Source organism: Haliaeetus albicilla, chromosome 16 (assembly GCF_947461875.1).
Source record: "Haliaeetus albicilla chromosome 16, bHalAlb1.1, whole genome shotgun sequence".
Taxonomy (NCBI): domain Eukaryota; kingdom Metazoa; phylum Chordata; class Aves; order Accipitriformes; family Accipitridae; genus Haliaeetus; species Haliaeetus albicilla.
Window position 1 is genome coordinate 17,799,796 of NC_091498.1, and position 14,542 is coordinate 17,814,337.

General features: G+C 35.6%; 1 protein-coding gene across 11 annotated transcripts in view; it reads left to right on the forward strand.

Annotated features, from left to right (window-relative positions):
* Positions 1-14,542, forward strand: part of PLEKHA7 (pleckstrin homology domain containing A7) — a 165,639-nt gene that overhangs the window by 18,784 nt on the left and 132,313 nt on the right. Inside the window, exon 1 of one of the 11 annotated variants that reach the window (XM_069803748.1) lies at positions 11,513-11,643. The exons of the other annotated variants lie outside the window; for them this stretch is intronic. Coding sequence (XP_069659849.1) covers positions 11,573-11,643 — 71 coding nt within the window. The 5' untranslated portion in view covers positions 11,513-11,572. Of the gene's footprint in view, positions 1-11,512; positions 11,644-14,542 lie in introns of those variants that run through there. 11 annotated transcript variants of the gene reach the window in all.

The window sequence follows — 14,542 nt, forward strand, 5'->3', positions numbered from 1 at the left end:
ATCACAGTCACATTTCCATTAACAGAAAAATTTGTAGTGTGCTAGCTTTGCTCCATGGGAGAACAAGTCTGCTGGGTAGTTGTCTGTTGATTGTAGTTGTCTGTTGATTGTTCCTCTTATGTTCAGTGGTACACCTCTGAGAATTAACAGTCTGTGGCGATGAGAGTGAGGCAGCCTTGCAAGTTGTCGCCTATTGTTGGAGATGTCGAAGTGCATGGATACTTTCCCAGTGAAATTGTTTTTACACATATTCTTTAATAAAAGATTTCAAACAGCATGAAGATTTCCCTTTCAGGAATCTGCCAAAGTGACAGTGTTCTTTTCCCAGAACAGCTTTCCCCAGGAATTTGATTATGCTTAGATTTATAGGAGGGACCAAATGTTCTCACTACTTACACTAACACTCAAAAAAAGGAAAATGAAAGAACCACATAGAGAAACTGGGTGCAAATATTCACTCAAACTCTGAACAATGTCTGCAGTTTTAGTTTAGCTTATTACGCACTTTCCTATCTCATTTTAGTTTCAAAATAAGCCCTGAGTAATACATTCTTCTTTTAAAATTTAAGTTGAAAGAACCAAAGGCAGGCTCCGCAGGGTTCTGCTGTGCCACAAGAGGGCATTTTTGGTGCCAGCTCTGCAACTATTAAGGAATAAATGTGCTTTTAAGTGTCTCACTTTGGATGAATTAATCTTGAAAAATAGAATTGAAATGATGCTTTTTTTCTCCAAGCTCCTTAGTTTCGTAACCAAAAAAGAACAGTTTGAGGTCTTTGTTTTGCTAGTTATCATGGAATTGTTGAATGATTTTTGTCATTACATGAAGCCTGAGAATTCAAAGTAGAATTGTGTTAGATTCAGAATTTTGTGCCTGGTGAAGTTAGTTTAAATGATCTGCCTAGTATTGATTACAAGGAATTAAGTTGGACATTGAAGAAAATATGGTGCTAGAACTGTTTTCCTTTTAGGATGAGTAACTTAAAAGAATGTGGTTCAGTCTGGACTGTGATCATAAGAACAGCGTATCCTTTAGTTCTGCTTATATGGAATACAAGACTAATAAAACTAGAGGAAATGTACTATAAATACAGCAACATGAAGTACTTTAAATAATGCAAGATAGCATCATGCTAACATTTAATAGAGTTTGCATTTTATCACTGAAGATGAGTAATACTGTAAATGGGAGAAAAAAATGTGCATAGTAAGTTTGACTTGCCATTTAGTTAAGAGATGCCCACCCACCCTTTGTAGTGGGATGAGCCACAGTTTCTTTCAGTAAGCCCTGGAAGACCTATGCCTGTCGCTTCCTCCTTGTGCATGAGGATAGCTGCATGAGATTGCTTTATCATGTGCTTGGGACATGTGTGTGCTTGTGAGTGCATATCCTCTTAATAACACGGAGGCGTCCTCCAGCATGTGCTCTTCTCAGGTGAGAGGATTCATTCATGCACTTCAGTTGTTTATCTTGATTCCCAAACCTGTCATGTGATAAGGGGGCTCTTTACTCATAAAAGAGAGTTGCAGGAGCAGAATGCCAGAAGAGTTTATTGAAGTTGAAATACGGCTGCAAGGAACAGCATATAAGCCAGATGAATTGTTCTGGCAGGTTTGGTTTGTTATGCTAGCTCAATTAATCTTCAGGGGCTTTCCGATCTCACTGAACACAAAACATAATTGTGGTAGGATTTTGTTTGTTTGTTTGTTTTTTAAAATGTGGCAATTTAAACCTTGCAAACCATTGCTCATGCTCTCAGGTTGGTGGGCTAAACTTAGGATGAAGACATTAACAAACACTAGAAAAATAACATTGAGAATTTGGAAAGTTGACACAAAAATTCTATCTGCAGCAAAATTTGGCCAGATTGTTTTAATGTAATTTTTGCTCCACCAAATTCACATTTAAAATAAAAAAAAAACTTATTTAATAACCAACCTGTGCATTATTATCTTCAAAGATAATATCAGGTGTCTGTCCATAAAAACTTAAGTTATGGAAATACCTTTAGCTTTATTCACTTTAGTCACTAGCATTTTTTGCTGTTTTGTTAACATTGTAAAATACTCCAATTCATAAATCAAAATTGTACTGAAATTGCTCATTTAAAAGTCATGGTATGCTCTGCATTGGGAAAACAGACAATTGTGGTTTTGTCATTTGGTTCTGCAGCATCTCTGCAGGATTATTCAAAGGATGGTTGAAACCTTCTGAATACTTCATGTGGAAGGGTATGGTGGCACTAATAATTTTTGTACATCAGTTAAATAACGTGGATGCTTATTTTTAATAATGCTATTCAGTTAGATTTGGCGTGGTTCATTATGAAAAACATTAATTCTTCTGCTGATGTAGGTTTATATTGGGAATTTTTTTATTTGTGCTGTGTATTTTTCCTGAAATTTATGTGCTTTTGTATGTGATGTGCCTGTTTTTGTGGCTTGCTTGCCAATAATCAGATTACTTCATTGATTGGTTTGGTGGTTGTTTTGTTGTTGCGTGGGGTTTTTTTTCCCTTTAAAAGAAAATCTACTTTATTGGCTTTTTTAAAAACAAACCAAAAAAAAGTTCATGAAAACACTGTTGTAATGCATGTGCTTTGAAAGGGGAAGTAGTAAACTGAATACATGCTGACAAAAAGGATAACCTTAACTTTTTTTTTTTTTAAACTGGATTCTGCAGTGTTCCTGCATCTTCTAACAACTTCCTTCTGAGGCTGTTGCACTTTCTTATTGCAAAAAGATTAAAATTCTGTATGTGCTGGTAATTCCTATTGTTTACCCTTAAGGACCAGTTTTTTAGTCATTAGAAAGAATTTAGGATAGCAAGTAAAAACAGTTCACCTAATTCTATTTTTAATCATTTTTAGCTTGTTTTTGCATAGAAATGCAAAAATAACTAGTTCCAAACTAAAGCTCTATTCTTTTCACAGTTACAGGGGTTGCAATCAAAAATGTAGAAAGCTGCTGGAGATTTGGGTTTATACATGCTTTTAGAGAGACTCTGTTGAATGTATAAAGGCTAAGTATTTGCAGTCTTTGTCTAGCCCTTCTTGGATTCTTAAAACGTGTTCATATAAGAAGTGCTGTCGTAATTGGCACCAAGTAATTATTGTTTTGAAAGTCTTAATTGAGGCTTGGCTTGGATTGCTCATGGAATCTCTGTTGTTTTCCTCTATAAATTCTGCTAGAAATTGGTGTTAAACTGCAGGGGAAGCTGGTAGAAGTCCAAAGATATACACCTATGCAACAGATGCACTTGCCTGCAGATACATACATGACTTGGAACTCATCCTGCCAATAAAACACTTTTCAGAAACCTTTCTGCTCTAAATCTAGAGTCTGGGAAGTATGACAAGTTGTGCTAGCTGTATTTAAAAACAAACATACCCTCCCTCTTCCCACACATACATGTGTAGAAATGACAGAACTTAACGTTTGCATCAGCATGGAACTAGAGAACTTGTGAGGAAAAAACGTGAGGAAAAAACCCTGCTGGATTTGTAGAAAATAAGCATTAAATGTCTTGTCAGAAGACATGTTTTGGATGGTAAGGTTTTACAAAGATGCTGCTAGTACAGTAAATATTTCCAGTGGAGACCTATCCAACAAACCAAGCAGTAGATTCCAGGGAAGTTCCATTAAAACTTCATTGTTACTTCAAATGGGTAAAGCTCTTGGATAGTACAATAAAGGGCCTGTTGTAGTGTAAAGTATTTGCAGTCAGCCTTATTGAGACAAGGCGATTGCTTTTGTTCGCATGTGTAATGTAAATGGCACTTTTCATGATGTTTAACTTCAGAATAACTTCAGGTGCCTTCAGAATGGCTTTGGAAAATAATATCTTCAGCTAAGATGATTGATTATTGACTAGACTGTACTTCATAGGCTGGATATTTTTCATAATAGTTTTCTAATTTAACACTGTAACTTCTTTAGAAAAACACTTGTTTTAAACATTTTAAATCATACATGTTTTTTATGTTTTTGAACATAATGGTTCAAAGTGAATGGTGTGTTTATGTGCTGCCCAAGAAATTTTTACTTTTTGCAATTCATAACAGGAGAGGGGAAAAAATTAGTGGAGGGATGTGTACAGAATGTGAGTGACTGTTCCTAAACATATAATGTTTGGACATGAGCTTTTCCAAGAAATTGTTAGGAGATTACTCAGCTGTATACTGGTCTATAAATGAGTAAACATTAGTCCCCACTTTGATTACTGTATTACTTGATGTGGAAAAAATACGGTAGTGATCAAAACAAACAATATAGCATTACAGGATATAACTAGAGCATGTCTGCTTTGTGGTTTAAAGCCAGGGCCAAATCCTGGGAATGTTAATTTGGCCATGATGCACATGTTCTTACTTGCAGAGCTTTTGAATATGTCATGTGCTGCCATTCTATTGCAGACAAAATTATTTGGTGTAGAGAGTACAGTACCTCACCGTAGGCATCACACTTTTGTAAAATCCTCTGTGTGTGACATTCCAGGTTTTTGGAAAGAAGGAAGAAAGGGAGAACAGTTTTATTTAACCTGGAGAAAGTATCTGTTTGACTGGAACTAAATATCTTTACGTGTATCCCTTAAATATATGAATGGCTTGCAACTTCTGCACTTAAAGTAATGGAACAAAACCAGAACATTTAATAACACCATATATATCAAAGCTTTGCTTGTTTATAAAGTCTCTCCTAACAAATATTTAATAAATAGGAGAATAATGAAGTTGTTAAAGTGAATAAAAGTTGTTTTTCCTATTAACTTAGCACATGTATTTAGGTTTTTTTTCTACTTACCTCCACACTTTATTATATTTGGCACAAAATAAGGTGACTGTACTGTCTATACACTAGCTGTATACACTGTTACAGATGTGGGCAGTTGTGTTTACTGGCCTGTTTCCCTCATGGTTATTATGGGAGGCGATATCTTGAAATGTAACAGTTGATGTCCGGATTGGTTAATTAATATAAACAGTATTTGGTGATGATTCAGCCGGTGACCTTGAGAGTACCTTTTTAGAAAATGAAATTTCTTTAACTGTTAATGTTCAAACTTATCCATTTTGAGGCATTTGATTAGGCCTTTTGTTTTTAAGCTAAATAATGAAATTAGGTGATAGATTGTGTGTTCCCACTTTTGAATTTTACTAGAGTTGGGCTTCTCTCTATACTTAAAAAGATCAAATTTATGTAGCTGAACTACTCAAGATAAGAAAATAGTTATTGCTGTTTATTTCTGAAGAATGTAATAACCATATATGTTTCTTAGGTAATTAGATCCTAGTCTAAAACTTTGTAGAAAGATGGTACCTTGGTTTTGTATACTTGCATTTAATTTTATGTAGAAGACTTAGGTAAACCATCTTGCCATGGTTTAGATTACTTGCGGTAATACTGATGTGCATGTTTGCCCTGTCTTACCTCTTAATGTCATTGTGGTATGCTTGTTGCTTTGTGCATGAGGATTTGCTAGGTCTGTGTAATTGTTACAGTAGCTGAGATTTTGTGTGACCATAAATTCAGTTGCATCATGTGAATATAATTAACTCTCATTATGTGTGCCTCATAAGTTCCATTCAGTTATCTGAGTTGTAATCAGCTGAAAAAGTAGTGGAGATGCTGTATTCAGCAGCCACGCAGAAGAAATGTAGGAATGTGTAAACAGTGGTCTGATCTGTGTTGGGAAGTGCTGGACCTCAGTGGCCAGCATTGAGTAGCTCACCAGGACAAGAAAGCTGAGAAGGTAGCAAAGACAGAAAAGGTATCAGACTGGGACTACGTTTAGAAGGAAACACACAGGAAAATGTATGTAAAGGAGTAGGATGTTTTATAACATTTCTTACTTTTGATTCTGTAGCTATGGATGTGCCTGTTGCTCTCCTAAAATGATGGCTGAAGTGCTCATCTCTTTAACTAAAAGTCAAAGTTGGCAGCTTGAGAACCTCGTATCTTGCTTGTAACTAAGGTACTGAATTTCAAACTATACTTTTGAGATCTCACCACCCTTCCCTCCAGTGAGTCGTCCCTGCATATGAAGTTTTGCCAGAATGTGCGTCATCCATCGTGATGGGTTTTCTACCAAATTACCCATAAATAGTGAGTATTAGCAAATGCATGTAAAGATAGGAGGCAAAAATTGTGTGGGAAGTAGAGGAAGACTTTAAAGAACCAAATGTTTACTTGCACACTAATAAATTAGCATACTTAGATGATATGCTGAATTATAATTAAAGGCTTTATTCTGTCATCTTTAAATCTCACGGCTTGACTTTTTCCAGAAACTGTTTTTGTTCTCTGAGGTAAACCCACAGTGTCTCTCTCTCTATTTTCCTTTTATATGAGCTTTTAACAATAGCCTTTCAAGTAAGCTGAGTGTGCTGATGGTTGTGAGAAGTATTCACAAGTGAAATTTTAATGGATGAAAAACGAGGAATGCTAAATAATGGGTCACTCAAATGAGTCTACAGAAAAACCTAAATGTCTTGAAAATTAGTGTAGTTATACTCTCATAAAACCTGGGCTTGTTACAGGATCATTTTTGTATGTTGTTACATTCTGGACATGCATTTCTCCTGCAGTTTAACTTTTCTCAAGTATGCTAGGGAACATATTAAAACTGGGAAAGCTTGGCTGTCACAGTTCTGCATTTTAAAACAGGATATTTTTATAAAGGAAACATAATTTCTGTCTATATAGAAAATATCATGCTTTAACACAGCCGAACACTTTGATAAAGAGTTAAGCTTACAGGCTATGTGGAAATTGTAGCAAAGCCTGTGGCTGCCTGTGTAGTTCTGGATTTTTGTAAAGGTCCGCAATAAGTGGAATAAGGGACAGAAAGATATTTGGGGAATTGTCTTTGAAACAATGTTTTTCTATTTTTTAACTAAGTTTTGGGCAGTTTTTATTCATGCTTGTTATATTTTTCTATGCATCTTTGTTGGAAAAATAAAGTGAAAGTGGGAGGTATATAGGGTAAGATTTATTTATCAGGCAGAGTATTTGTTATTATCTATTTGTTTCATGTTGTTTTTTTCCCCTCTCTCTTACTACCTTCGGATTCCTCTTCTCCCTCTTACCCCCAAATTTTTTGATTAATAATGTTTTAAACAATGTCATTCCAAACTAGTTATGTTTACTCATTTTTTCCTTCAGTGTGGTGACTAAATGCCTTTTTTTTTTTTTTTAAACTTTGAAGTTTGGACCAGCTCCTTTAAATATTCTAGGTGACTTTGTTACAGATAGAATCAAATAGTCAAATTATAATTCAGTGTACTCTCCCCCCCATGTGTATTTGGAAGTTACACAATGTCTAATGCCTTCCTTTTGTAAATCCTTTCCAAATTGGAGTCCTGCTATACATGACTACTGTACTCCCTGCTGATCTAGCACAAACTGCAGTCCTGCCTTAGAAAAAGGATAAATGCTCCTTGGCTAGACTTTCTTGTGATGCCAATTTAACCATTTAAATAAGTTTTCAGATTTGGCATAGATTAGTTCTAATGGTGTCCACTTCCTTTATGTTCTTGGATATTCCTAACATAATCTGATCCTGAAAGCTGTAATCTAAAAGCTATTCTCTTCAGTATAGCTGTATCCCTATTTCTATAAACCTCTTCCCCATCATATTTTTTGTTGCAAAATATGCTGCCATAGCACTTCCTGAACAGCATTGAATATATATATTTATGCATATATATTTAATTTTAAATTTTTTGTACTATATATGCAAGTTTTATGAGAGAGAAAGTTCCAGGTATTCAGTGAATGTTGCATAGTTGTATGTGTATCAGAATAAATACTGTGTGGTTTGAGGGTATTCAACAGTATGCTGATACTGGCTGAAGAACAATAGCTATTGTTTTAGCTATTGATTTAATAAATTACTGCAGTAATTAATATTTTAGCTTATAAATCTTTTCAGTACAGTCTGAGAATAAACAGAAGAATTGGCAGAATACTTATATACATAAGTATATATAATATGTATATAAATACAGGTATACATATGTACATATATAAAAGATTAATCCCAAATTTATTTTTTTGTTCTATCCATTACCAAGTTTTACATTTCGAGACATATTTTTACACTAGAGTTCATATATACAGGTGTCTTAACTTTTAAATGCTTTTTAATTGTACTGCAGTTTGTTTAACATAAAGAAGCAAAGTGTTCCTGAAGAATGAGGTAGGATCACTTTTAACCCTGCTTCTTAATTGTTGAATGTTACTTTAGTAGAAGTATCATTTTGGTTCTGCCTTTTAGCATCTTTCATTCCTTATGCAATGTTATCCACTAGAATTGTGTTCTAGGACTGCTCCACAATTTTACAGTGGGTAGTTTCTAGAGATGTCTTTACCAAGAATGCTGAAAGCATGTTCTTAGTATTCTTACGGGGTTTCTTACCCCATAAGAGGGGAGAGAGAGATTGTGCTAAGGGTGTCCAGAAGCCGGGTATCCTGATAGGACCATGAGATCTCAGCTGCCAAAAGGGTAAGTGTGTAAAGCAAAATGTCTCTATTCTGAAAGCTATGCTGTCTGTCAAACCATCCCTGGTCTTGCAGGTACTCGGGTTAGTTTATGATTGCCCAGTTAGCAAGCTGAACAAAATCTGTGATGTGATATGCTCACCCATGGCTTTTCTTTGGTACTTTAATGCATGTCTTGTGTACTTGTTATGGTCTTGAAGCTATTAGCTAGAAATCATACACAGATTTAATTTTTGTCCAGCTGTAGATATCTGTAACAGATGACACCTGAGAAAGTCACTTTCAGGTTCATTTATAGGTAGCAGAAGAAAGGTATTTCTTGGGCAACTTCATCTATCTTAAAGTTGACATCTAAAAAAGGTCAGATGAATTGTTTGCCAAAATTCCCTTTCTTTCCACTGTGAAATGCAGTGGACTGCAATGCAATGACTAGCACAGCTATTGATGTTTAGAGTTACAAGAATAAATCCCACACCATGTCTTATGTGGAAACTTACTGTGCAGTTGCTTTCTACCAACTTGGTATGCAGGTGGAATCTGGTTGATGGGTAGGTCTTTTGGTACAGGACTAGAAAAGTCGCTTACCTCTGTAGCTGTTCTGGGTAAAGAACTTTTCTTAAATGCTTTCAGTAAAGTTCCTAAAATTAATACCTAGCTGTCAATTTCTGGGCTTGTCGATTTGGGTCTAAAGAGGAGAACTTTCTCCTTGTTAGACAGTGTCTTCAGCTTTCTACTAGTCTGGGACTGATGAAATAACAAGAATTTATAAAAGAAAACAGTAGTGTTGTCTTTTTTTAAAATTCATGTTACAATTTCAAAGTGGATAGTTGCTTCTGTGTTGTAACATTTCCTGGGTTTTTCTTATTTAGTTGAGATACTCTCTGGGATTAATCAAAGTTTTGATTCTAAATAGAGTCTGAACACAGATTCAGATACCTTGCTGTTTTTCAGTGCTCAGTTTGACTCTAAAATGTATTCTGCCTGTATACAATTAAGCTGTTCAACAAAGTCCCTAGTTTTGCTTCTCATTTGTGACAATAGCTGTTGTGAGCTTTCACATTCCAAACAGCTAACAACTGTCAGCAAGAGTATCTAAGTGAAAGACAAAGAACTAGAGTGATTAACGTTCGCAAATCCATGAATAAAGCATTAAGGGTACTGCAGTATCTATTTTGAAAGTTGTATTATTAAAAAACTCTTCTCCACTTTTTCCTTCACTGCAATGGGTGTCTTTACCTTTTACAGGTTCTAAAATGTACAGGGAGAAGAACCAAGACTTTTGAAAACAGCAGACCTTGGGTAGTTGTGTACTTTTGTCTTCTGTTTGGTACTATTTCCAAGTCCACTCCCCTCACACCATCATAGGCCTATGCATTGTGTATTCTGGGAAGTTTTAAGTGGTGCCCTGAAAAGTTTCTTGTTGCTTAAAACTTGGAAGGAATTTCTTTCTTAGGTTACTGTTTTTATTTGGGGGGTATTATGTTCTTGGTTGAAGTAGCTGTTGCCACCAGTCAGTGGGCTACTTATATCCAGTGTGTGGGAGTGGAAGAGTCAAAGGAATTAGCATGCACCTGTTTCTGAGCATTTCTGTAGAAATGAAGGACAAGAAAAGTAAATTATGTGCTTTCAGAACTCTAGGTCATTAAAGGTCTAATCTGAAGCTTGCTGATTTTGGTGAGCTTTGGATTACTGCATGGCTGAGTTAGAGGCCAATTAATTCAACTTCTTCACTTTCCTTAGGAGAAAAAGGTGTGAAGTCTTATCCTGATTGCTGTGGATGAGAAGAACACAAATTGACTAGCTAATAAATTTCATGAGAGGCTTAAATTAATCTAAGAGTGAGCTGTCAGGGAAAGGGATGCTAACATTTCCACTGTATCTTTCCTGACCAGTCTTGGAACACTTGTTTAGCAGCCTGATGCTCCAGCTCGCTTCTTTGATCTAGCTGAAAAATGCATCCTGCGGGAGACTGACTTCAACCGAATAACTTGCCCTTCACTTTGCTGCATGGCTGCACAGTCACGAGCACTGGTGCAGAGAAAACATTGGGAAGGCAGGAGGTGGGACTGTTCCTTTCAGTAGTAATGGGATCTTAGTTGGACTTAAGCTCTTTAGAAAATTATACATTCAGTGAAACTGCACAGCAGATGAGAATTAAGTAGAGCATGTTTTAGAGATTTAGACCTCCCAAGAGACTAGATATTCCTTGAAATTTGGCAGTTGTCCTTAAAGAGTTCGTTTTATACACTTCCCATCTGAAGTAATTAATTTTATTTTCCTTTTTTTTTACATTCATTTTCTTAAATACCTCTTACCTAACCTTTGCTTTTTACGCCTGTCATATCACTGAGCAGAACTAAAATATCTCCAGTTAAATAAAACCAATGTGTAATTAAAATTGAATAGATTTGCTTGTGAAAGCTTACCTTGGACTTCATGTGAACTTTGAAATGAAGTTACTATGCCAAAAATCCTTTGACAGAGATAGGAAAAATTAACAATTTTCTAAACAATATCTATATTTAAGCTTTATTGGAAGAGCATTAAGCTTTTGTTTTAAAAAATGGGCACTTCACAAATGCTTATAGGCAATGAATATCTTTGAATACAGATATGCATGCTTTTAACATAGTTTAGGCTTTAAAGTACCATTTATGGAGTCTGAGTGTTATATAAGGGTATGCAGACACCCAGACTAGATCACTGATATATTCTGATACATATTTATCATACATAGACTTTCCTGGGGAGATGTGATGGTGCTTGGCACTTAGTTTGTTTTGCTACCCTTTGAAATAGGGAAAGTGAGTAAATGTTCTTTTCAAGAACTTTGCAAATACCAGGCCATTGTTTTGGTGCATGGAGAGTTACTTTTGCAAAAAATTTGATATTCTTGTTCTTTTTTCCAAACAAGAAATACAAAGAAACATTGAAATCTCCAGCTGTGGTGGGAGGATGTGGTTTCTGCAGGGACACCACGTACATTCCATCTCATGGAATGCACTTGGTATGACATTTAACAAAATGTGTTGCTTAACAGCTTCGAGAAAGACCCGCTTAATTGTAAAGATGTATGCAATGGAAGCCCTTCCTGCAAGATGGCATGCCTTTTCTACAGTTCAACAGAGGACATTTATTGCCAAGGTAGAGAATGGGATTGTGCTGCTGGAGAATGTTCTGAAGGTATTTGTGGCTTAAACTGAATTACAGGAGGCATGCTTCTATGTATCCCAGAAAGCAGAAAGGTTACCTGACCATATATAGTTCCTGATGAGCAAATTGAAATGGTTCATTTGAGTAAGTGAGATGAATTGTTTATTGTTCTTCAAGTGTATGTAGTCAAGTTGAAAGCTGCAGCTAATCTGCAGTCTTCTACTGTCTGCTTTTTATGCTAATATGGTGTTATTTGCAAAGGTCTAGGAAGGAAGCCTGTTACTGAGTTTATTGATCTTTGTGGTATTGACTAGCTGCAATGTAGTTTCCACAGATGTCAAACCAAACTCATATTTCTAACTTGAGGTGGTGAATTTGGATGTTGTCCTACTTCTATTTTTTAATGAAATCCAACAAAGCATAGGAATTGAGAGTTGGTTTTTGTTGTTTTGTTTTGTTGTTTGTTGGGGATGTTTTGTTCTTGGTTTTTTATAACAAACCTTACCCACATATATGTTAAGCCCTAAGAGTTGTATTTGACAAAGTGTGTACATTTTTGTGGTTTTGGGAGGGGAGCAGTTGGTAACAGTAACTCTCTATCTCCAGAAAGAAGCTATATGGGTAGAATGTGGTGGTGATTATGGCATGTAATCAGTGAGAGATAATTATGCATTTAAGGTCCAGTGTATCAGTTGTGAGGATTTCTAAATAGTAGACTACTGTCTAATGTAACAGTAAAAATTTTTTATAGGACTGATGGATTTCCTAAAGATCTGCCTGTCACACACTCTATTCTCTGCATTTCTTCCTCACTGGAAATATCAAATTGTAATTAATGCAAGATGACTGTCATTTTAGGTGTCTCTATTTTGATGAGGGGCTAAAATTTTCAATATCACAAAAATAGTTCAGCAAGAATTGAATAAAATTACGGAAGTAAACAAGATAATAAAATTTAGACAAAATCTATCTTCAGAAATGGCATTCAGGAAGAGTATAAAAATCAATGACTAAAAGTATGTTTTAAAGAATACAGGTTTAAGCCAAGAAAATTTCTTGGATGAATCTGTAGAATACAATGGTGTATGGTTATATCTAGGGTTCATGAGTATTTCTGAGATATTAGGAGAACAGCAATACTGAAATAAAATGTAATTTAAAAAATTCTTATCCAAGCCTGTTTTAGAGGAACATAACATATTTTAAAAGTAGAAATAACTTCTAAATCTTCATACTTCACAGAGCTCAATGTTTGTACCTCTCTCAGATAGACAATGAGCATCAATAGTGTAATTTTACTTTTGTGTTTCTGTCTTTGTTAAAGCTTCATCTTTATTCTGAATGGGAACACTCAGCTTCTTGAAAATAACAAAAATGTGCTAGCCTTCTGGATAGTGCAGCCGAAGTACCAAAGGAGATCTGTGTGTGAGGAGGGCCTTTTGGGAAAGCACAGAAGCTGAACCTTGTTGAAACTGATTTTTGTCAGTCCTGTTTCGAGGTGATGGGGACAAGGAACTTCTAGTCGGCAAAGTATGTTGAGGCTTCTGTAATTGGTTTTGTCAGCTTGTGCTTTTCTGCAAGAGCATGTCAGTCCTTATTAGTTATTTTGATGCGCTAGTTTGTGATTTTGAGACAAGGGCTATCTGTTGCTTTCCCCTGCTTTCCTGGTACTGCTTGTTCTAGAAAACTTAAAGGTGTGTAATAATCTCTTGGTGTAGATTCTGTCTTTAGTTGTTTGTTTTCTGCATTTGCCTCTTGTAATGTAGTGGAGATGTCAAGATACAGAATGAAAATTGTGTAATAAATAAATTGTGTTCAACTTCTTTACCAGGACCCATAGGTCCCTTTGTACAAAGCTGTTTTCTAGCCAGTTGGCCTCCAACCTTTACTGCTGTATGGGCTTATTCTTTGTTGAATGTCATGAGGTTTCTGTCAGCATATTTCTCCAGCCTGTCAAGAGCTCTCCAAATGGCAGCTCTGCTCTCCAGTCTAGTGTTGTTTAAAACTGCCTTTTGTAGTAAATTTAGAATGCTTATTAAGCATAGCTTTTGGTCAGCTTTTGCATTGGTTTCCTCTTTAGTTCTGTGTTGTGAAGAGTGGCTATAAGAAGGTATGGTAAATCAGCAGCCTTAAAGGCAAGCCTGAATTTTAGCATCTTATTGCATTAGTACACAAAGTGCTCATCTGTTTTGTCTCAGTTTGCTTATATAATATAGTACAAGTATGGAACTTTGTAAATTTGACAAACATAGAAGGTGAATGCTTGGCATATAGGATTTTTTTTGCGCATGTGTTCAAAGAAAGGTAGAGAGCTCTGTAAGAGAGATGTTTGTTGAATTCTTCATTGTTTATTGTGCTTTTCTGAGTATGAGCTAAAATATTTGTAAGTAAATATTTAAGCTTTAAAAAAACTGTTTTGTTTTTTTCAATCAAACCACTGTTACTGAAGAACTCTATTACTGTCAGTCATGCTATAGCAAAACTTCAAGCCAAGTTACAGTCAAGTTAGAAATGCCGGTGCAGGCATCTGTAATTGTCTTGCTCTAATTCTTCTTCAAGACTTTACTGTGCTTGGCTCAACTAGTTAGTTTTATGTGCCTGTTGATCTTCATTGTGAAGGACTATGACAGCTTTGTGAGAAAATCATCAAATAGCCTTTGCTTGTTCATGGAATTTGCTTGAATGGAAGTTTTTGCACTGCTTATGTCTGCAGTTTAGATGGCTTGCTTATTTATAAGAGAATATGTATTAAATTAGAGGAATGGAAATGGGGAATAGATGGATGGGGCAGTTGAGAAACAGTGAAGCCAAAGAATTGCACTTGTTTTATTTAAATTCATGTTGAGCTACAGTCTCTACAAGGTCAAATTTTGAATTTTTGTTGGGGAGG